This window comes from Poecilia latipinna, unplaced genomic scaffold (assembly GCF_001443285.1).
Source record: "Poecilia latipinna isolate Pla-1442-1.1 unplaced genomic scaffold, P_latipinna-1.0 Scaffold1597, whole genome shotgun sequence".
NCBI lineage: Eukaryota > Metazoa > Chordata > Actinopteri > Cyprinodontiformes > Poeciliidae > Poecilia > Poecilia latipinna.
The window spans coordinates 83,816-106,182 of record NW_015114213.1 but is presented as its reverse complement, the minus strand read 5'-3'; the positions used below and the strand labels follow the sequence as shown (position 1 = coordinate 106,182).

At 40.6% G+C, this 22,367-nt stretch overlaps 1 protein-coding gene across 2 annotated transcripts; it reads left to right on the top strand.

Moving 5' to 3' along the window:
- Positions 1-964: 964 nt before the first annotated feature.
- ptenb (phosphatase and tensin homolog B) lies at positions 965-22,165 on the top strand. Of its 2 annotated transcripts, XM_015059082.1 has the most exons (9): positions 965-1,574; positions 8,091-8,175; positions 10,151-10,195; positions 11,856-11,899; positions 11,981-12,219; positions 13,342-13,483; positions 13,787-13,953; positions 16,779-17,024; positions 17,254-22,165. In XM_015059082.1, exons 1-9 carry the CDS (start codon positions 1,493-1,495, stop codon positions 17,440-17,442), a joined length of 1,239 nt encoding a protein of 412 aa, XP_014914568.1. In that variant the 5' UTR covers positions 965-1,492; the 3' UTR covers positions 17,443-22,165. The 2 variants fall into 2 exon arrangements, with proteins under 2 accessions (XP_014914568.1, XP_014914569.1); XM_015059083.1 differs by lacking the exons at positions 965-1,574; positions 8,091-8,175; positions 10,151-10,195; positions 11,856-11,899; positions 11,981-12,219 and adding an exon at positions 12,227-12,763.
- The last annotated feature ends 202 nt before the right edge of the window (positions 22,166-22,367 follow it).

Here is a 22,367-nt window from a genome sequence, read left to right as displayed (position 1 = left end):
CACATTTTTTTAATTGCCTGTGTTCATTCTCACTAACATTATTCAGCCTAGGATTTGCGTCTTCCCTCGCACGTCTGTATCTTTATGAGAGGTTTTACTTCTAAGTACGGTGAACAGTCGGGTCGAGGACGTTGTAAAAAGACGCGGGTTGACAGCACCTCACCGCGGCTGCATAGTGTCCGTCTCTAGGCAACCGTGACAACAGCGTTGGTCCGTAGCGTTCTGGGGTCCCGTGTAGCTCCCGCCATGACAATTTAGCTGACTTTAATATTTCCTGTGTTTTGTTTTGGTCGTTATTGTTACACTTAGTGTTGATATGTGTGTGATAGGCGTGTCTATCGGACATTTATAGAATACGGAACAAATCGCGTCCCGTATCGGTTCAATACGGGACGCAACATTTAACGGCCAAATACGGGACGATTCCGTATTTGAAGGGACGGGTGGCAACCTTAAGATACTATAAAAGCATAATCCATCTCACGTCTAGGTAACGTAGGTGATCCAATGCTGTCAATGTGAAGGGCCATAACAGAACCATATTCCGAAAACAGCGTTGCAGGAGCTCCACTCCGCTTGTTGCCAAGGAAACGCGTCTGCGTCTGGATCCGTCTGGTCTGTTCCTACGTCAGTACAAGACTGGACTCTGGCAACAATGGCAGAGAGAACATTACATGACACAAAATAATTGAGAACCACTGATTTTCTATTATTTTGAACAAGGCGGCAACAGGATGTCTGTCTTGTAGAAAATAAAAGCATGTGGCATGACGTAACCGAAGTTTATATAGAATATAGGAAATAGTCTAAATCTGTTGGTTTCAATTCTTCAAATGCACTTAAGAAAAGACAAGGAGGCAAAAAGGCCATTTTATTAATGATTTACGCTGGAGGAAAATTTACGCAGTTTAGAAATTACATTGCAAGAGTAAAATTCTTGTTGTGATCGATCCCTTATTTTGAAAGCCACTGAATGTCCTTCATACTGCCGCGGACTTGACGCTCGGTGGCCGCTGCTCGGAGATTGTTTTACTCTCCGCGTTGCTGCATTTAATCACTGCATCTTTGCAGTTCTCCGAGGCCTGGAACAGTTCCCTTGGATCTGTCCGGAGGTTATGGTCTGCACTGGCGAGCGACGCGGTGGTTCTGTGTCTGGACGGGGGGACCTGAACATCCGGGCCCACAGAGGGAGCAGCCCCTGAGCTGACCCAGAAAGCAGCGCCGACGGCCGGGGGCTGGCTGTCCACACGCAGGACGGTTAGCATCCGGTTGCTGCTGCGGAACCCGGAGAGATACTCGGGCCTTTGACTGCTGTGAGAATATTTTTCGGAGGATTTTTAGTGTTATTCTATAATTTCTGTGGAGCTTGGAGGACTAGCGAGGAGCTAGCTCCTAGCTAGCTGTCGCCGTTAGCGCATCTGTCCTAAGCCGACAGAGGGATCGGGGGCTCCCAGCCGTGCCCTGGTGCTTGGTTAACGGACCTCTGGGAACTATGGCTGCTAATCTAATCAAGGAGATTGTTAGTAGGAACAAGCGGCGGTATCAGGAGGATGGGTTTGATCTGGACCTCACTTGTATCTTTCACCTGTTAGCGTGGGACTCCCCGCATAATTGCATTAAAAACGCAACATTTACATTAGAACTGCAGAATCATAGACAGAACTGCAAATACATATATATTGTATTTATAGACCATTTATAGCTGCAGTGTTATTGTGAGAAGTCACAGATTGGTTATTGTAGCAGGAAAACGTATTTTTTCAAATTCAGCAAAGCCTCTTTGGGTTCCAGCTGGGAGGGATGTCCTTCCCGGTTGTGTTGAAATATAATGAAATCAGCTTGAAGTTCCAGAGATGAGTGTGGGACTTAAGCTGGTTGTCCTCTGGTTCCATTGGGTTAAGGTGACAGGTTCTTTAGGCAGGAGGAGCACAGCTTTTGGTGGACTTAAATTGATTATTTTTCTACTTGCATGTTCTGCGGGTAAAAGTTTATGCAAAGCTTCATGCTTTAGTCACAGCAGAAAACGGCAAATGCAATTTCCCTTTAATGCAGGACACATTCTCAAGTAGTTGTAATGACCTTCAAGCATGATTTTTTTTTAATGACTTTATTTCATTAAAGGTTTGAACTCACCTGTTGAGTAACACAGTTTATATGGTTTTATTGGGGGGAAAAAGGCATGTGAAGAACCAAGCAGACAGATTTATGAATTTTGAATCTAGTCTTCATCGTAGCATTGCCCTTCAGGTCAGGTGATCATTCAGACAGATCTTATGATGCAGCAGCATCCTCTTCTTCCTTAATTTACATCATGGGGCAGTAAATCCACCATAGAATCAGTGGAGATGTCAGCTCCTGGTGGACTTTGAGGTGAGACCTTCAGACAGAAATAACAAGGTTCCACAGTCTGGTCTTGATTATATGAGTTGGGGAAATACTGTGAGAACTCGGGATAGGAATGTGTAATGAGTCAGATGGGGCTCTTGTGCTTTAGAACATGATCTGCAGACAGCATTACATTCTCACAATTCTGTTTTACATTGGTCACACTGATGGTGCGTTAAAGAAGAGAAATATCCTGTAATGCCGGGTTATTCCCAAGCACAGTACATTGTTATGTGTGGATTGTTTGTGGATCTGAACCAGCGAGGTTAATAGGGGAATTCTGCCAAAAGTTGAGAGGACACATTTTCAGTCTGAAAGCAGGATTTCATGTCTTTTGTTCTGCACAGTGGCATAGTTGGTAGCACTGTTGCCTTGCAGCATGAAGGTCCTGAGTTCAATTCTTGGCCCCGGGTCTTTCTGCATGGAGTTTGCATGTTCTCCCTGTGCATATGTGAGTTCTCTCTGGGTACTCCGGCTTCCTCCCACAGTCTAAAAACATAACTGTCAGGTTAATTTGTATCTCTAAATTAGTCAACTTAGTCACAACATGCTATCTATCTAAGTTGAAACACGGTTGGTTCTGTGAATCCATTTTCTGGCTCCATTAGGCTGTTAGCGATCAGTAGCACACTGCTGGCAGATTTTTAATGAGGAAGAGGAATACAACACAGACTTGCTGTGTGTCATGTAAGTCAATTCTAAGCAATTGATCGTACACTGTATGTCCAAATTCCTTATCTCTAAGTTGTTACACGGAGCAAAAAGCTGATGTCGTTGTTTCTCCCTACATCCAGCGGGCAGCACAGGTTGTTACAATCAATAGCCACACAGGCACACCCACTAGAAAGAAACAAACGCACCCAGTTCAACACCGTCATTCTATTGGCCGAGAGGTTGCCAGGCAACTGTACTTTTTGTTTTAAGAGCAAGCAGGAAAGAATTCGCAAGGAAGCAGAGAGGTTTACAAGCGGGGTTTTGATCTGAGCAGAGAGGTTTTGAGTGTGAGGAGAAAGGTTTGAGAAAGCACAGTGAATAATTGAAAGACAGCAGAAGTTTTGAGCACAAGCTTTATAAGTTTGAGAAGAAAGACATGAAGTTCTGCTTTTAAACTGAAAATGTAAACCCAAGTATTAAAAGTTTTGAGAACAAAAGACATGAAATCCTGCTTTCAGACTGGAAATGTGTGCTTTCAAATTATGGCAGAAAAATTCCTCCATACAGATCCTGTTGAGGTTTGGTTTGCAGATTTAGAAATTCCATTTGATGATTCAGCCTGAATCACATTCAGGAAATTAAAAAGAAATGAGAGTAGTTTACAACTCAGTTTGCACGTGTGCATTTGTGTATTTCTCTTGTTTGTCTGATCTGTTTTAATAAGTGGACGTGCAGTTCCAGTCGTTAAAGCAGTTCGGTCTGCACAGAGGCTGACGAGCCACAGCTTTCTGATCACTAGGGTCATGTTGCAGCTCAGGAAACTCTGGCTCAGGTAAATTGGGTTCTGGTCTAGTTTACAATATTTTTGAAATATTGCAAAAATATATTTTTATTGCAAGGCTTCCCATTGAGCAGAGATCAAGATGGAATTACTGCCTTTGTCATTTTTGTCCTTCAATAAACACAATATAAGAAGGTCAAGAAAAACAACCAAACCAAAAACATAGACAAGGGCATTGAAGGATAACATCACCCACTTCCCCTTATGGAACCCCCCTAGTGAGTGCTATCTAGGCATAGTAAGACTACAGCTTGTACAGTACATTTCTAATTATCTTTCTCTTTCATAAGTGATTGCAAGGCTTCTTGGTGGCAGATTTTTCTCTGGTTTCCAGATTTTTTCAAAATCTCCCAGTTTGTCATTGAGAATGTACCGTATCAGTCAATATTGCCATCCAGGCTTTAAAAGTTGGGCCCTCCTTTTCTAGGACAGCAGGATGAGTTTCTTGCCAGAGGATTCAATAAAATAGAAGGTGTTCCTTGCTTGGTTTTAAAATGTTTCCTCACAGCAGAGACTCTGCTACCTTCAGAATGGCTGAAGCAAACAGTGATCTGGTGCGGAGCAGAGTAAACCTGATCCGGAACCAAACATACAATCAGAACTCAGATGTTGGTTTGGTTTTAAAATTACCTTGTGTGTCTGTGGGTCCACCTTCTAGTCTGACTGAGCATTGTCTGAAAGGCAGTTTATGAAATTGACTGAAGGTGGTGCTGCTGTGCAGCAGAATGAAGTAGATCTGAATGGATTCAGAAGTTGGATAAATAATCCAAAACTTTTCCTTTGCCAGGATTTAAGTAAATTGAAATGTGACTCCACAGATGCTGAACTGCGATGTTTGCTGCTAGTAAGCTCCAGAAAAACTGTAATTATTCCAGACAGAACAAGAAGAAATGGATGTACTGATGTTCTGCTTCTTCAGCGGTTGTATCAGGCACTATGTCTGGTTTGATCTGACCTCAGGCTGATTCTATAAAATCTTCCTGAGAGCTGATCATAAATTCTGATCAATTCTCTGAAATACCTGGGAAGGGAATATAAGGAAATTGATGGAAGCACTATAGTTTAAGGAATTTAAACTATTTGGTGTTGAGTTGCTCTGCTCAGAGTGCAGGAGGAATGCTGTACATTAACCTCATGTAATTGTCAGACTTCAGTCCTGTTCATGATGGAAAAGAAGCTCATTGGTTTACAGATGCTGCTTACAGAATAGTGTGAAGGTTGCTTTTAGAACCATCAGTGTTCCCTGCAGCCCTCAATAAGGTTCCATTTTAGGGTTTTTTTGCCTCAGAGTTCTTTGATTTTGAGTAATTGCTGATATCCAGACCTGATCTGGTACTTCAAAACTACATTTAAAAAAATGCAGGAGTGAAGAAACAGATCCAGGTTGTCCCTTATTTTTTTATTTTATCCACCTTATTTATCATTTAACAGAACACAGGCAGTGTAAATCAAGTACAGGTACCTTTGGATGCAACAGTTTTAGTTCAAAAAGACATTGGACAACATAAAAACTATGTTTACATTATATTTCATCCAGAGCGGGGTCACCGGCAGCTCTGTGCGTAATTCCATTGGAATGTGGAAACGGGATGGAGTTTCCTCCACTCTACTGCATGATGAGCCAGTAAGGGCTTCGGAGGAGGGAGGGGCTCATGTCACTGCAGTACTAAAGGTGCTTTCCCATTTTGTCAGCAAAGTCCCCAAAAAACCAAAGATTTTTCACTAGTCACTTTTTTGGAGAAAAAAAATATAAATTAACCAGGGGTCTGAAAAGTTACCTGTTACATCGTTGTTAAGTTGGCAAAAGTGCTCCCAAGCTAATGCTGTGTTCTGCTTCGCCTTACAGCCATCACTACTGCAATGAGCTGCGCATGTGTTGTTTCGAGACATTCTGATTCTGTACCACCACATAACCTCAGCAGCAGGGGCGCTGCCAGGAATCTTGGGCCCCATGACAAAAAATTAGATTGGGCCCCCACCCTGCGCAACTACTGTTACAAATTTCTTGAGTCTATCTGACCCATCAAAAGCATCATAATTTTAAAGGCTTGCATAATTTTATCGCAACTGCCTTGCTTTCTTTGGTCCAATACTGATACTAGCACAATATTTACTACTTGTGAATTTTACCTGCAACAGTCTGCATACAATACAATACAATAAATACAATAAATTGCTTAATTTTTTTATTATTACTTTTATCTCATTGAAATGTCTCTTCCCACTTCCAAGTCTCAGACAACGTGCAAAATACATATGAAGCAATCCAGACTTCTAAAAAAAAATGCTATGTAGTTGCATTTTATTCAAACTGCAGTATATAACTTTAATAAAAAATATGTTTTCTCCATATTTGTTATAGCTGTCATCATGTCATGACAGTTATGAGGCAGATAATCTGTGAAAACAATCTCCTCCACCTCCTCCCTGAACTACTGTTTCTAGCTAAAATAATGCAACGTTATGACCAAAAACAACCAATCAGAACCAGGAGGAGGGTTTTAGTGCTGTCAGTCAACTTCATTCACTCACTGCTAAATGTGCTAATGGTGGAGAAACAACTTATTAACACATGAACACTGTTTATCTGCCGTCATTGATAGCTATGTTAACTAGACTGAGCATTCACAGTTTGAATCTGCATAGCTCTGTGCTATGCTAGCTGCAGCATAACAAGGGGGAGGGAGGATGAGCAGCCACATGAGATTGTGATTGGCAGTGCTAAAACTTGCCTCCTCCCTCTTATTGGTTGTTTCTAGAGAGCACTGGGAGAAGGCAGAGGAAATAATTTTTTCACAAATTATTTCTCATGCCGTACTGTCACAACACAATGACAGTTCAAACAAATATGTAGAACAATACATTTTATAAAAGTTACATACTGCAGCTTTAATTTCACTTAAATTAAAGTGAAATTAAAGCTGCACAGGTCAGGAGGACAGGTCAGGAGGAATGTTGCTATATATATATATATATAATTTAAATGCAAGCTAAGGTAAAACTGTGGACTGACTGCAGTCCAGACAGGAGGCTGTTTTTTTTAAATCATTTTATAAAGATTGTTTGAATTTCTGTCAGCAACAAATATATTGTTTTTGTTGCGTAATTTTAAAAAGAGCAAGGACACAGAAATCCCTATGGATTCCCTGGAATGATGCTACGTAGGTTGTCATTGGATACAGTGTTTCTCACCTTTTTCACTGGGACGGGGTAAGGAGTTTATGTTGGTATCGGGGATTAGAGCTGCTGCTGACTGACTCATCTGTTCTCAAGTGTGGTAAAAAGTACAGGGACAAGTTAAATATATTAATATCTTGGTATTTCTTTTCCTTAATTCATTAAATGCTATGGAGGCAAACAGTAGTCTGTAGCTAAGCTTACTATGCTAAGTGGTTGATAATCTCACACAGTCTACTCACCTCTCTTGGAAAAAAAACTGTCACAAATAGACACTCGTCTTTTTCTCTCTCTTATATCTCTATTTTTTATTTTTTTAAACTTGACTTTATTATTTTTCTAGGCAGCATAGTAACTGCCGCAGTCGTTCTTGTCTTATACTGACTGCTGCTGAAAACGTCACTGTCAAGCATGCTAAGCAGGAACGAACCATTTAACGCAGATACATGGGGGTTCAGGGCAAATATGAATGTGTGCTTATTGGACTGGGAGGGGTAACATTTAATTTTTACTGCTAAAAACAATAATAAAAAAAAATACCACAATACTTTCCCACCCCGTGCCACGCCCCTGCTTGATAGTCTTATTTATTCCCATTTGTGTTTAGAATCAATATGCGTATATCTGATCCGTGATCGGTATGTAACGCCTGCTTCAGATCAGTTTGAAAGCATGTGATTGGCCCGATTTCCGATCACATAATCGGATTGGGACAACCGGCATCTTGTGGGGAGCAGCATGAGCACACCCACCCACCCTCGCTCTTACAACCAGAGGATCTGAATATCAATAGTGCCTAATGCCACACAGGCTGGGACCACCTCTGCCACGCCCTGGATATTGATTAAAGTTTTTGTTGAGCTTCAATCAGTGGAGCTGAGAGCTTATCATGGTTTATATAATATGAATGTGAGACCAACACTGTGAATTATTTGAGTTGTTAAGAGAATGAGTTGTAAACTATTTATTTTGCCAATTTAGAAACTTTTCTCTGAGCTGTTCCACAGGTTACTTTCCTGAACTTACCAACCAGATATCTATCCCAACATCATTGCCATGGGTTTTCCCGCTGAGCGACTTGAAGGCGTCTACAGGAACAATATCGATGATGTTGTTCGGTGAGTCACAGACAGAACAAGAACACAGCTGGGCCACAGACAAAGCAGCTTTATGAAAAAATCAAACTGAGGTGTTGTGGGTTTGCTTTAGAGCCGAGATCAAACATCTGCCTCGTTAACAACTTTCTCAAAAAAGAAATATGTCATAAATAAAAACTTTGGATGCTTGTATGTTCCATGTTTTCACATTAACTGTTAAACTGGGAGGGTTTAACTGTGTCGCATGCTAGTTGGATCATGTGATAATCATACTATGTGCAGTTAGATAAGTTCTGCACTGTGACAATGTAACTTCTAACTATTATCTCTCTGTGCAACCAAATCCTTTCTGTGTTGTTCTGGTTATTAGTGACCGTGATATAATGTATACAGTCGTACCTTCACTTATATATTCACATTATGGGATGGATTTATATATAGGGTGGCCCACGAAAAAGTAGCCCGCGTTACTATAGTATTACTGGCGGCTTTCTTTAAAGAAAGAAAGAACTTGAAATACCAAAATCTTTACTCACTCAAATGACAAATGATCCCCTTGTGTGTCAATGCAGTTTTAGGTGCGCCTTAACATATTGTCATATACGTGACGCAACTCTGGGGCACCAATGCTCTGAATTGCATTACGAATATTGTCTTTCAATTGCTGTAAAGTTCTTGGGTTATTAGCGTACACTTTTCCCTTCAAATTGCCCCACAGATAAAAGTCACAAGTTGTTAAGTCCAGCAACTTGGTGGCCACTCTGGCAGGAAGGCGGGCTACTTTTTCGTGGGCCACCCGGTATTATAATGGCAATGAGAACAAAAAAAGCAACCAACACCAACAGGACAAAATCACAAAAGGAGAGGATATAAGGGGCACAATTTAACAAACAATACCACAGAAGAAAAAATAAAGAGGAGAGACTGCCAATCTTAAAATCAAATGCTTATAACAATCATAGTAGTTTCTAAAGTGTAATAAAAATGCAGCATGTCAGGTATAGACACTCTGCATGTTATCGCTTTCATCTGGAAATTTTGCGTATGTGGACAACGGTGGAGAGCAAAAGAATCATTTTACCTGCCATCCTCAACCACGCTGCCCCGGTATTACAATTCATTTAACAAAATTAAACCTGGAGATGTAGGTATTGTTAATTCAGTGCAGTGCGCAAGAGTAAAGGGGACATAATGCGAAAAAACTGTTGAAGAACAACTCGCCGTTTTTCTTTTTTCTTTTTGCTGAACCAAGAACACTGAATTCTGCAGCACATCTACATGTTAAAGTTGTCAAAGTCGAGCTAGCATAACTGACCTACTTCCCTCTTCGTCTCTATTTTTTTTTCTAATTAAAACTTTTCACTGATTGGTGAAATGTGCTACCCTTGGTACTTGTGATAATGTTTACAATTAGTATCAAAGCACTAATTGTGTGGAATTGCAATGTGATGCCATGTGTGCAAGATCCCATCTTCCAGTTCCCTGTTGGAGGGCAAAAGACTGCTAGCTGATGATAACCATCATTGATTTTAGCTGTTAACATTGTGCACTAAATCTTAAATATACACAATACATAAGGGATGCATTGCTTTTCCACTAATTGTCAACACTACCACAAGTAGATAGCAACTAGTTTTTGTAGGAAAAAGTTATAATAAAAAAAATATATGGAGGTAGAGAGAAGTGGGTCAGCCATGCTAGCTTGACTTTGACAACCTTATCATGTAGATGTGCTGTGGAATTTGGTGTGTTTCAGTTCAGTTAAAAAAAAAAAAAAAAAAAGGAGAGAGTTTGAGACCACTGCCCTAACCATGTAGGACCTTCACCTCTGGTGGTGTGGACTGTGACACACATGGGACAGCATCCGGCTTTAGAGACTGAACATCACTACTGCAACAGATCATATTCACTTTGAGAGAGAAACTCTGAAGAGGAAACCACTCTGAAGAAACTCAAACTGATCTATGATACCTAATTGACTTATTTTTATTTTTAGGTTCTTGGATTCCAAGCACAAGAATCACTATAAGATCTATAACTTGTAAGTACTACTGTCCTCTTGTTAGCCTGGTTCAGCTTTTGATCCCTTCACATTTAGGAGCATTCCTGGTAAAGACGTTTAGAGGTCAAAGATTTCTCGCTCCAGATTTCCTTCCTAAGGGAATTATGGAGGTGTTAAACAAACAAACTCCAGCTCATATAAACTCAGCTGCCCGCCCAACCGCGTACTAATATTGGGCGATTGGACAAATTTATTGACCATCGATGAAAGACTGCGCCCTTTGCTGGTTGTTTCTTCTTAAGGCCTTTTTTTTTTTTTTTTTGCCTATGAGTTACTTTTTTATTACTCTAGTAACAATTCTTGATTGAAGCCAAAAGACGCAGCACACCATCAACTACTGCCGTTCCAGTTTTTTTTTCCCCAAAGTGCGGCAATTTATTTACCAAACCTGGAACAGAAATACACTACCCTATTTTCAGAAATTACATTTATTGAAATACAATGAGGGGTGACTGGCCTTTCCCTAGTTTAATTGTGCTTCTGGATTTGTATGACCATATGCTGTTTAATACTAAATTAAACACAAACTAAAATTAAAAGAAGAAAAACAAATCCCTGCCACAGTTTCTTTTTGAGTGATTTGATGCATTCAAAATAAATACATGATGTAAACACCCAAAAACTATGCAGAATTCAAACAGGGAAACTCTGCAATGTCTTCTAGATAAATTTTAGAAATGCTTTTATAAAGGAAACAAGCATGTCATGAAATCCTACTTTGAATTTAGCAGTGTGTGCAGCCTGCGCAGGTGGTTAACAATTTTACCAGTGGATCTGAAGACGAGTTCAGAAGCTGCACTCATGTCTTTGTGGTCTCACAAGCCACAAATATGTGGTTAGGTAAGCAAGCTGATGTTGGCTCCTCTCAGAGAGTTGCTTTCCACAGACCAGTATGTTTGCCTGCTATTTGTGACATCAGTTGGAAACGTCTTTTATGCATTTTCCTTTGAGAAATATTTACAGCTAAGGTGCCCTGTGTCCATATGGGGCGGTAATTTTTTTATTGAACTGTGTTTTGTATTTCTGCTAGTGAAAAACTTTTTCAGAGCTTGCTAGAGCTGCAGCAACTCGAAACTGCTCAAGTTGTAATCCACACCCTGTGGTTTACCTCTTCATCCTGTTTAAAGCCAAAGCAATCCCAAATAGGTGACTTTGTATTCTTTTTTTGGCAACTAATTCCTCCATTTTTTTTTACTTTTGTGTTCTAAGCTGGCAAATCATTGTTAGGTTACTTGTTGTTACACACACACACAAAAAAAAGTCCAAAGGTCACCCATCGTCATCTGATAGACTGACGAATATTGGCTTGGAAAATCCTGGATATCGCCCAACCTTAACTCACACCCTCTCCCATGACCACATAATCCCAGTTCTTCAAAATATACACTGGCTCCCTAACTCTAAGCTCATTGAATTCAAAATACTCCTTGTCACCATCTGTCACTGTTCTGACCTTCTCACTTTGAAATCTGCAAGTCAACTTTAAAGTGAGATTTCATACAGATTCTACACTCAAGACCCATCTTTTTACAATTTTTCTTAATGTGTAACATTTCCATGATTTCTTATTACTGTTATTTTTAATTTTATTATTGTACAATGTCTTTGAGTTTCTTGAAAAGCGTCCCTATTTCCTTAGATGTGCAGAGCGACACTATGACACTTCAAAGTTCAGCTGTAGAGGTGAGACAGTCCCCCGCCCTCTGACCTGTTGGAAGACCAGTTTTTGTATTTATCCTTACTAACTACTCAGTTCTGTTTCAGTGGCTCAGTATCCATTCGAAGACCATAACCCGCCCCAGCTGGAGCTAATCAAGCCATTCTGTGAGGACTTGGATCAGTGGCTTAGTGAAGATGAGCATCATGTGGCTGCCATCCACTGCAAGGCAGGAAAGGGCCGCACTGGAGTCATGATCTGTGCCTACTTGCTGCACCGAGGAAAGTTCCAGGAAGCTCAGGAGGCCCTAGATTTCTATGGAGAGGTCCGGACAAGAGACAAGAAGGTCAGTAAGTCAAGAACAGCAAAGACCAGGTAAAGATGAAAACACGTGTGTTTGCCATATGTTACAAGCAGGAGTGTCCTTTGGGTTATTGAGTTTACACCAACATCCTTGATCCTTCTCCCGATCTCTCTTCCTTATCATGAATCAGGTCAGAATGCAAATAAAGTTGGAGCTGCCGAGTGTGTTAGGTTTGAGGTTTAACAATAAGGAGAAAGAAACAATGAGCAGCTGAATCTTTATGATCCTTATGTTCTGGTTGCAGCTGGTTGAACTGAGCTGCCATCTTTGGTCTGCTTTAAATGGACTAGAGTTCGTTTCCTCTTGGGTTTGAACCTTCTGTGCAGGTGTAAATATGCTCAAGTGGACCCTGGTGCTCCCCAAACAGAGAGAGACCCACTTTTTGAGTTAGTGGTCTGAGTCCACTTTCAAACTAACACTGGTTCGGTTTGCTTTTGGAGTGAATACAGACCTGTCTCGTTTTGAACCAACTACAGGAAACATACGTCTTTTTGGACTTCTCGAGACACCGTTGCTGGGCATCATGGTAAAAATGAGCCCTTCAGTGTTGCTAACACGACTACTGCATGTACTAATTGTAATGAAATCATACCTGATCTATTGTCTTCTGCTTAGCAATGCTGCTGCCAGCATGTTGTGTCATGGCTTATTAAGTTAGCAGCACGCATTTGCTGACGTGGTTCCAAAATTAGAAATATCACATCGCGAAACCTGAGTTGAATGACCAGCTCTTGACATTCAAAATTGTATTGCAATTGTAATAACAAGCACATGTTAATGCGTACAACATAAATTCAGCATGCAGGACTTGCATGATTGTTTTCTTTCTTTCTGGGTCTGTGCTCTGTTCCGCCCCTCATCATTTCTATCAAATGTTAGCAACAATCATCAATGACATGGCTTTGTTTACAAAATATAGTTCACTTTCAAAAAGTACAATGTGAAAGTAAACTGCACCAAACAAAAAAAATAAAGTCCGTTTTGGTCTGAATGATACAAGTGGACCAAAGGTGTCCACTTGTATCAAAACCAAAGGTTTTCTGGTGTGAAAATCCCACCAGATCCCACCCAATCTTGACGCTGCTATTCTTTGTGTGTGTTCAGGGTGTGACCATTCCCAGCCAGCGACGCTACGTCATCTACTACAACTTCCTGCTCAGGAACCGGCTGCACTACAAACCTGTGGCACTGCTCTTCCACAAAATGTTGTTCGAAACCATCCCCATGTTCACGGCTGGTACATGCAGTAAGTTCTAGAAACCAGATCCAGACCCTGGTTAATCTTTCGTAATCCAGAGTCCTAGTTTCTGGACGATTTAGTTCATACTGAGATCATGTTAGAAATGTAATATTGTTTCCAGACACTTTTCAGTTCTAGAATCAGACCCAAGCCAAGGTTAGTCCTGAATGCCGACACAGTCTCAATTTTACGTCCCTACCCAGACCCAAACTGTTCTCAGTTCAGTTGCTGACCATATTCGAGTTCCATTTCAGTTCATTATGTAATCTAGAAGAAGGGAGTGACGCTCAGGTGTTTTTGTGTCTTTAGACCCTCACTTCGTGGTCTACCAGCTAAAAGTGAAGATCCACACCTACAACCCTGCTTATACTCGCAGGGAGGACAAACTGATGTTGTTTGAGTTCCCTCAGCCACTACCTGTCTGCGGAGACATCAAGGTGGAGTTCTTTCACAAGCAAAACAAGATGATGAAGAAGGTGAGCAGGAGTTCATGGTGAAGAAGGTTAAGAGGAGATGGTAAGAATTAGGCCTGTCGTGATAAACGATAAATCAATTAATCGCAGGATAAATTAAACCTATCACCTCATTTTAATTATCGGCTTTATCGTCTCTTTCTGCCTTTTTTCTTCCTCTTAATGACACTGAATGAAAAAAAGGCTCAGGTCCGGTGCTCTCCACTGACCCTCCCTTCCTTAGTGTAATGTCCAGCTCACGCTACACGAGTTGTCGGCCCATTTTCAAAACCTGAGAAACACTTCAGCTGACAGAAATCCTAGGTACAACGGATCGATCAGGTTCGTCATGCCGTGTGGTGTCCAGCCACATGGGCACAAAATAATGGCTACAAGTCCAGTTAACTAATTTTAAGACCAGGCATTAATCAATGCTTTACTAGAATCTATCTGTGATGCATGTGGCTGGAGTCAGCATAAAATCCTGACTGAATGAAAATCATTATAACCTATTTATGTCACGTTAACAAAGAACAGCTGAAAACCTACAGGGTTTATCAACTGCGGTAGCAATTTGGCTCCAACTCCTATCCTTGTCATTTCTATATTATTTGCACAAAACGTTGAATAAACATTAATGTTGTTTCCACATATCATCTCCAATGTCCACTGGATTTTGGGTTGCGCCATGTCAGCTGTTTGAGATTCCCCTCCGTAATTTCCCCTCAGAAATCACGGAGGAGAATCCGCGCTTTCTGATTGTCTACCTGTCACATTCAGGGTTAAGGCTCCCAGTGGGGAAAACCCCTGATTTAGATCGGAGCGGCCACGACGATCTACCGTAACTCACCATACACTGCAGGATGATCGGTTACGAAACCACCGGCGACAATCTTAGATCGGCCAACTTTCTAAGATTGTTGTAAAGGGAAAATAGGGGCAAAACATCGTGTAGTGTGAACTATTGCATTAGGTAGTCAGATGTGCCCATCTTCTCTATTTAAATCTAGTGATTACTGAAGGGCAATATAGTATACAGACTTCATAATCTGCACTCTTTTGGTTTAATGCAATATTTATTTCCACTTTGGCTTTATGTTGTTTAGTTTTTATTCAAGTACGTTTTTTGTTAATGGAGACTGAGAATCCATTTTATTTTTGTTTTGGTTGTTTTGTTAATTTAGTTTATCAGTTCCAGTGTTATGTGTTTTTTGAAAATAAAGTGCATCTATCTATGGCGGGAAATCACAGATATTATTACCTCATTTTCATTAAATCAGTGTCAAAAGGTCTTGAAACAATATTATCGTTTATCGCAATAATTTTTTAGACAATTAATCGCTCTGCAAAATTTGTTATCGTGACAGGCCTAGTAAGAATGTTATGGTGAAGAACTTGCTCTCTCAACTTCGTTGGTTTTAAAACTGAGATAATTTGATCTTTTTGAATTAGAAAAGGAGTCCTAGAGAGGAGAGTTTGCTGGTTAGTCAAATCTCGGATTCCAGAAGACTCCTTTCAGTGTTACACGACCAGGTTTTCGTCCTGGTTGTGTAACACTGAACCAGCTCTACACCCTTAGTGGGTTCTGGAGGACACATGGGAGTTTGCCAACCATATGTATTTTGTGGACTTGGAGAAGGCATTCGACTGGGTCCCTCTGGAATTCTGTAGGGGGTGCTCCGGAGTATGGGTACCACGCCTTTTGTTAGGTTAAGTCCCTATACAACTTAATACTACGTTGCTGGCATTAACTTTGGCTTGTTTCCAGTGATAGTTGGACTTTGCCAAGGTTGCCCTTGGTCACCAGTTCTGTTCACAGTCTTTATGTATAGAATTTCTAGGTGGAGCCAAGGTGTTAAAAGGGGATATGTTTTGGTGGCATTAGGATTGTGTCTCTGCTTTTTACAGATGATGTGGTTCTATTGGCTTCATCAGATTGTGAGCTTCAGTTTTCATTGAAACAATTTGCAGCTGAATGCGAAGCAGCCAGGATGAGGATCAGTGCACCTCTTGAGCGTACTTCAAGAGGTGCACCTCACTTCAAGAGCTCAAGAGATGAGTTCTTGCTTAACCAGTTGATCCATGTTCCTACCTTCATCTATGGGCACAAGCTTTGGGGAGTGGCTGAAATGAAGTTTTTCCACAGTGTGTCTGTCCTCTCCCTTAGGCATAGGGTGAGAAGCTTGGTCATCCAGCAGGGCCTCAGAGTAGAGCTGCTGCTTCTTCACATTGAGAGGAGCCAGTTGAATTGGCTCGGGCATCTGGTTAGGACACCTCCAAAACGCCTCCCAGGTGAAGTGTTCCAGGCACTTCCAACCCACTTTAGCAACACGACTGAGTTTAGAATAGACCTTGCTGTGTTCTAGACTGCTCCAGAATACACTGGAGGAACTTTGCTTTGCGGCTAGCCTTGGAGTGCCTTGGGATTCCCCCAGAAGAGTTGGGGAAGTGTTTGGTTTTGCAGCTAGAACATGATCCGGATCAGAACAGCTGTAAAACGTCTGCAACTTAATAAGTGAGGGTTAGGAATATTGTTTAAAAATAAGCTGTTTTTCTGGTTGGGTTCTTTTTAATTTCAGAGGTTCTGGGTAAACATATATTTCTATTGCCAAAATTAGGACAAGAACCTCTTTTCATTTTTTCCGGCTCCAGATGTTCTTACATTCTTCAGGACATTCCCCCACTCCTGTCTTTCCAGTTTAATCTGAGTTTGAGTTTCTGCATGGAGCTTCAGGCATTCTTAGTGATGAAGCTCAGGTTAAATCTTCACCACTGTGAACACCTGATCTTACAACACAAACCATCTCAGCTGACTGATCCCTGGTACTTTTCTTTCTTTGTCCTTATAGGAAAAGATGTTCCATTTTTGGATCAACACATTCTTCATCCCAGGGCCAGAGGAGTCCTCAGACAGACTGGAGAATGGTAGCTTCCCAACACTTCGAGATCTTTCTGACAGAATGTTTCAGAATCCAGAATTGATGATGGGTAGTGAAACCAGCGACAGAGACTTTTTGGTTCTGACACTTGACAAGAATGAGTTGGATAAAGCCAATAAGGATAAAGCCAACAAGAACTTCTCCCCAAACTTTAAGGTAGAGCCAGATTGATGCTTCAGTCATTGTTTATTCAGACTGAAAACAACGTCCACTTTTCACAGATGTTCTCTGAATTACTTTTGGATAATCATTCTGTAACTTTTTCCAGATTTTTTATGGAAAACTAAAATATAAATAAAGAATAAATCATTGCTCATTTGGGTGCATGCAGGAACATTTGATTTTTCTGCTCATTGAGAACATTCCTGTTATTTCTGTTCCTCAGGTCAAACTGTTTTTCACAAAGACTGTGGAGGAAGGAGCCAACTGTGACACATGCAGTATGTCGACCTCAGTGACACCAGATGTCAGTGACAACGAGCCGGATCACTATCGCTATTCGGACACTACAGACTCAGACCCTGAGAACGAACCATTCGAAGATGATCTCCATAGTCAGATCACAAAAGTCTGACACACACACAGACATGCACATATTCAGTGTAAACGTGTACATAAATACACAAGGCCAGGAACACTGGATGGAGACCAGTATTCAACCAGACGTCTGGGCCAGAATTGATCTGTGGACTCTGGGTTTAAAGAGCTTGGATCAGATAATGACACCAAACTTATTTTATTTACTCGGTGCACAACCAAACAATCATGGTGGGGTGAGCAGTTGAAAGTGGCTGGGGCACAGAATGGGACAGTTCAACAGAAACCGAGTAAAACTTGAATCTCACAAAGTCAGAGGTTTTCTTCATTGAGATGAACCTAACCTTTCCTAGAATCTTTTATTTCATCTTTCTTTCCTTCCTCCAGAAGAATGTTTTTGTTTTGGAAACAAAAATATTCTAACTTTGTTTCCATTTCTGTCCTGTCTGAGTTCCGGCTTTGGTTCTTCTCTTTAAATTCTTGAGCACTAAATTCTTGTCCAAAATCATGTCAGCTGCTTTCCTATTGAAATGTTTCTTTAAATTGATCATAATCCAATCAGGATCAGGATCAAAAAAGATTTAGATGTGAACCCAGATGCACATCTGAATCCAGAAGTTTTAAAATTAGAGCCTCTGGTTGAGTTTGATCCCAATGCTCAAGTAGGCAGCTTGAGGAAGTTCTGTTGAAGGATGAAAAGCAGTCCAGATCACAGCAGGATATTTTAGTTTGCAGATTTTCTGGCTAATTGTTAACCATTGGTTTAGAATTTTTTTTTTTACTAGTGAGAGCAGGAAATCTTTAAGGTTAGCTTTGGATTCTGATCCTAAGATGTCCTCCTGACATAATGTTGTGGATTTCCAGCTGAGCTTGATCCAAACCTTTGTGTTGGCACAGTATGTGTTTGTGTTTCTTAGTTCAGAAGTGTTGGATCCCCAGGACTCTGTAATGGTAATAATCTTTGAGGTTCCTTGTCTTTGTGGCGATGTGTCGCTCACAGGGACTTTCCAGCCCTGTTAATGAAACCTATTCCAAATCAACTGGCATTTTGTCAATCAGCTGTTGGAGTCTGTCAAATCCCAGGTATAGGAAATGTATTCTGTTTTCCTCTGGCTTCTATCTGTCATTTACCTAAACGGCAAACAAGCTCATCTCGCTAACCATCCCTGTTCCAGATGCTTCAGCCTTGTAAATATTCCTGAGCATGTTCAATCCAGCTAGAAAAGCTCTTCTGGTTGTTTGGCAGCTTTCTGTTAGTTTCATGAACTTATCATATAAGCTACAGAGCCTTCTGGAAATGCAATCCAGGTTTGAGAAGAAACCTGAGGTCTTTAGAATGACTGGTCTAAAACTCTGTAAGAAGGCTGTGCCCCACCCCCTATTCTCCACCTCCCCCGAGTGTCACTACAGCTCAGCTGATTTCCTTTAAGGTTTCTGGTGCTAAAACATTTCAGAAGGTCCAATTATAGAGCCTCCTAATGGGCCAGATTTGTCAAATCAGAAGTGCTTCTGATGTTCAAGGTAAGGTAATTTTATTTATATAGCACATTTTCAACAACAAGGCATTTCAAAGTGCTTAACTTTGATTTTTTTATGTGTAATGTCAAACTGGGATCATGTAATCTAGACAGCAAGTTTAAATTTCTCTGAAGCTACTTAGAGATGTTCCAGTTTAGAGCCTGACTCTGGTCAGTTTTTTCCTCCCCTAGTTTTCCATATTGTTTTTCCTCTTTTGTTGCATCAGTGCTGTAAATGTTTGCTATGCACAGTCTTCAGATTGGGTCACACGGAAACTGACTGAGCTGGAGCGTATCTGACAATGAAGGACTCTTGAGCCTTAGTTCAGATGTATGGAAACTGAAGTTGTCTAATTGGAGATGTTTCACTGGTCATGAAACTTGTAGAACATTCTCTCTCAGGGTCAGATAGTCTCCTCCAAAAGGGACAGCAAGGCAAACTGCTTTGTTTTTGTTGAACAATGAAGACATTTGGGTTTAATATCAAAACATTTGGGTTTTACATGTAGATGTGTTAACAATTCAACACGTACCGCCCTTTGTTTGAATTCACTTGTTTTTCAAAGGAGCCAAACTATTGGAACACGTGATTGAAAGGTGTTCCTTGTTGACCAGGTGTTGCCTTTAACATTGATTGTTCAAACATTAAATAGCTCTGCTGGACTAGTCTACTTTTTGGCCTATGCTTAAACCTATTAGCTAGATATTTCTTGTTGAAGAGGATAAACCAACATGAAGACAAGAGAGCTGTCTATGGGAGAAAAGCAAGCCATTGTGAAGCTGAGAAAAGAAGGGAAATCAATCAGGCCCATTAGCCAAACAATGGACATAGCAAGCACAACAACTGGATTGTTCTGAATAAGAAAGAAACTGAGCAACAGATGGCAAACAAGCCAGTCAAGGAAAACAGCAGTAGCTGATGACAGAAATATTGGGAGAACTGTGAATAAAAATCCCAAAACATCAGTAAGTGACATCACTGACCCCACGGTGCAGGGCGAACGTATCACAATCCACTGTTCAAAGAAGACTCCAAGAAATATAGAGACTATACCCAAAGATACAAACCACTTAGTAGTAAGAATCAGAAGGCCAGATTGCAATTTGCAAAGTACAGAGATGAGCCACAAAAGTTCTGGTACACAATCTTATGGACTGATGAAACCAAGATTAATCTCTACCAAAGTGATGGAAAGGCCAAAGTTTGGAGAAAGAAAATAACTGCTTTGAATTCAAAGCACATAAGGTCATCTGTGAAGGATGGTGGAGGTAATCTCATGGCTTGGCCATGCATGGCTGCTTCTGGAACAGGCTCATTATTTTTTTATTGATGTGATGATGGTAGCATCAGAATTAATTCAGAAGTGTACAGAAACATTTGTCTGCCAATTTTACAGGGAAATGCATCCAAACTGAGAGAAATTTTATCATGCAGCAGGACGGTGACCCAAAACGCACATCCAGCAAAACAAAGAACTTCAACAGAGGAAAAAAATGGAAGGTTTTAAACTGGCCAAGTCAATCACCTGACCTTAACCCAAAAGAGAATGCATTTCACCTCCTGAAATGTTTTGGGAGAGAAACCCTCCGAAACAAACAAGAACTGAAAGAAGCTGCAGCAAAAGCCTGGAATAGCACCACAAACAAAGAATGCAACAGTTTGTGATGTCAACAGGTCACAGGCTTGAGGCAGTCATTACAAATAAGAGTTATACCACCAAATATTAAATACTATTCACTTTAAGTTTCTTTGTTTCTTCTGCTCACCTAAAAATGCTGTGGTGCAACACAAATAGTGAGATATTCAAATTTACTTACCACGTCTACTTGTAAAAACCAGGAATTAAAAGTTGACATTCTGAACTCGTCATGTACATGTTTTGATGTTACACCCAAACATTTTAAAGCAATTTGCCTTGCTGTTCCAATACTTTAGGAGGGGACTGTATATTTTCTGTCCGGTGTTGGTAAGGGTTTGATATGTCGAATGAAGGGATATGAAAACAGAGAACTGACAACTGGGCAAAAATTGTTAGGTTTCTGAGGGCTGTTGAAGTAGTTTTTCCAACAGTCTTCCAAATTTCCAACCCTATATCAATGAGGAAGCGTTCCATATTGATTCTTGGAGCCTTATTTCCACTCCAAAACTAAATCTTAATGGGTTAGGGTTAATATTTTAATAGGGGATTTGGACTTTGTAAGGGAAACTGCCTGGCACGAGGAGTTAAGGCAGAATTAGCTAAATAAGAACATTGACCAGCTGTTCATTTTTTGACAAGCATCAGGTGGATGAATTTATGGCCTTTCCTAAAGGTGCTGATATCCTAAAGTATTTTGGAACTCATCCTCAGCCAAGATGCTCAAATGTTTAGATTTGTTGAGAAGAATTGGAACCAGTATGGTGTTCAGTTGGAAGCAGAATCATCTGTCAGAACTCCCTGTATGAACAGCGATGAGCTCCAAGACAACACCTCTGCTTGTTCTGGATCTTCAGCCCATCTCATTGGGTTTCAGATGCTAAGCTGCAGCTCATTCAGGAAGTTCATATGTCAGAGGTGGGTTGATTCCTGCTCTGAAAAGTCGGTTCTGGACTTTTGAAATGGGTTTTGGGTGGGCTACATGGATCAGAGGTATCAACGGTCAAATCAACTGGGTGAGTTGACTTTATCAGACAGACCAGGAGACAGTATCATGTCTTCAAAGACATGATATATCACACTGCTCATGTTTGAATCAAAACTTGACCATTCAGATTCCATTTCAATCTCCATTTAGCAACAAAAAGCTCACTTGGATGTTTGTGTGATTTTGGGTTGAAGTGGTCGTTGGTTGTCCAGTCAGCAATTTTTGTTCAGCTGATTAGCAAAGCGTTGTTCGTATGTTGGTGCTTGGACCTGTACATTTCATGACACCAGTGTTCAGCTTTATTGGAACATCTGATTCAGTGGATATTTTAAGTTCCAAATAATAAAAACCTTCAATCACATCTGTTCCTGTAGAATGACTGTCAGTAACACATTGACGAGTTCTGAGTTGTGGAACCATCAGCTTCAAAAGATTTTTGTAAACATTTAATTTTTTCAGTCAGAAGTCAAACAGCAGAGCTGCTGTGACACTTTGAGTTGTTACTATACAAACACATTATTCTGACCCCTCCCCTCTTTTATCTGCCACTGCCCATTTTATAATGTAAAAAAAACAAAAAAAAAAACACTGTAAAGTAATAAACTATTTATAAACACCAATGGCGCTTTTCTGTTTCTTTAAAAGCTACAGCTCTTATTGATCTTCATGAAGTCAAAAGATAGATAAAAAACTGAATGTGATAGCAGATGTTAGAAGCAAGCTGTGAAACTAAAGCATTTCCAAGATCTATTGTCGTGCTGGCTCAAGCCCTGAAGCTGCGCTTAAGCTCCCAGCATGCACCATATTCTGTAGGTTTTGA

Coding starts and splice junctions, on each gene's coding strand:
- ptenb (XM_015059082.1), top strand. CDS start 1,493: ATGGCTGCTAATCTAATCAAGGAGATTGTTAGTAGGAACAAGCGGCGG. Junction 1,575..8,090: donor GTTTGATCTGGACCTCACTT/GTATCTTTCACC, acceptor CTTACCAACCAG/ATATCTATCCCAACATCATT. Junction 13,954..16,778: donor AAAACAAGATGATGAAGAAG/GTGAGCAGGAGT, acceptor TTGTCCTTATAG/GAAAAGATGTTCCATTTTTG.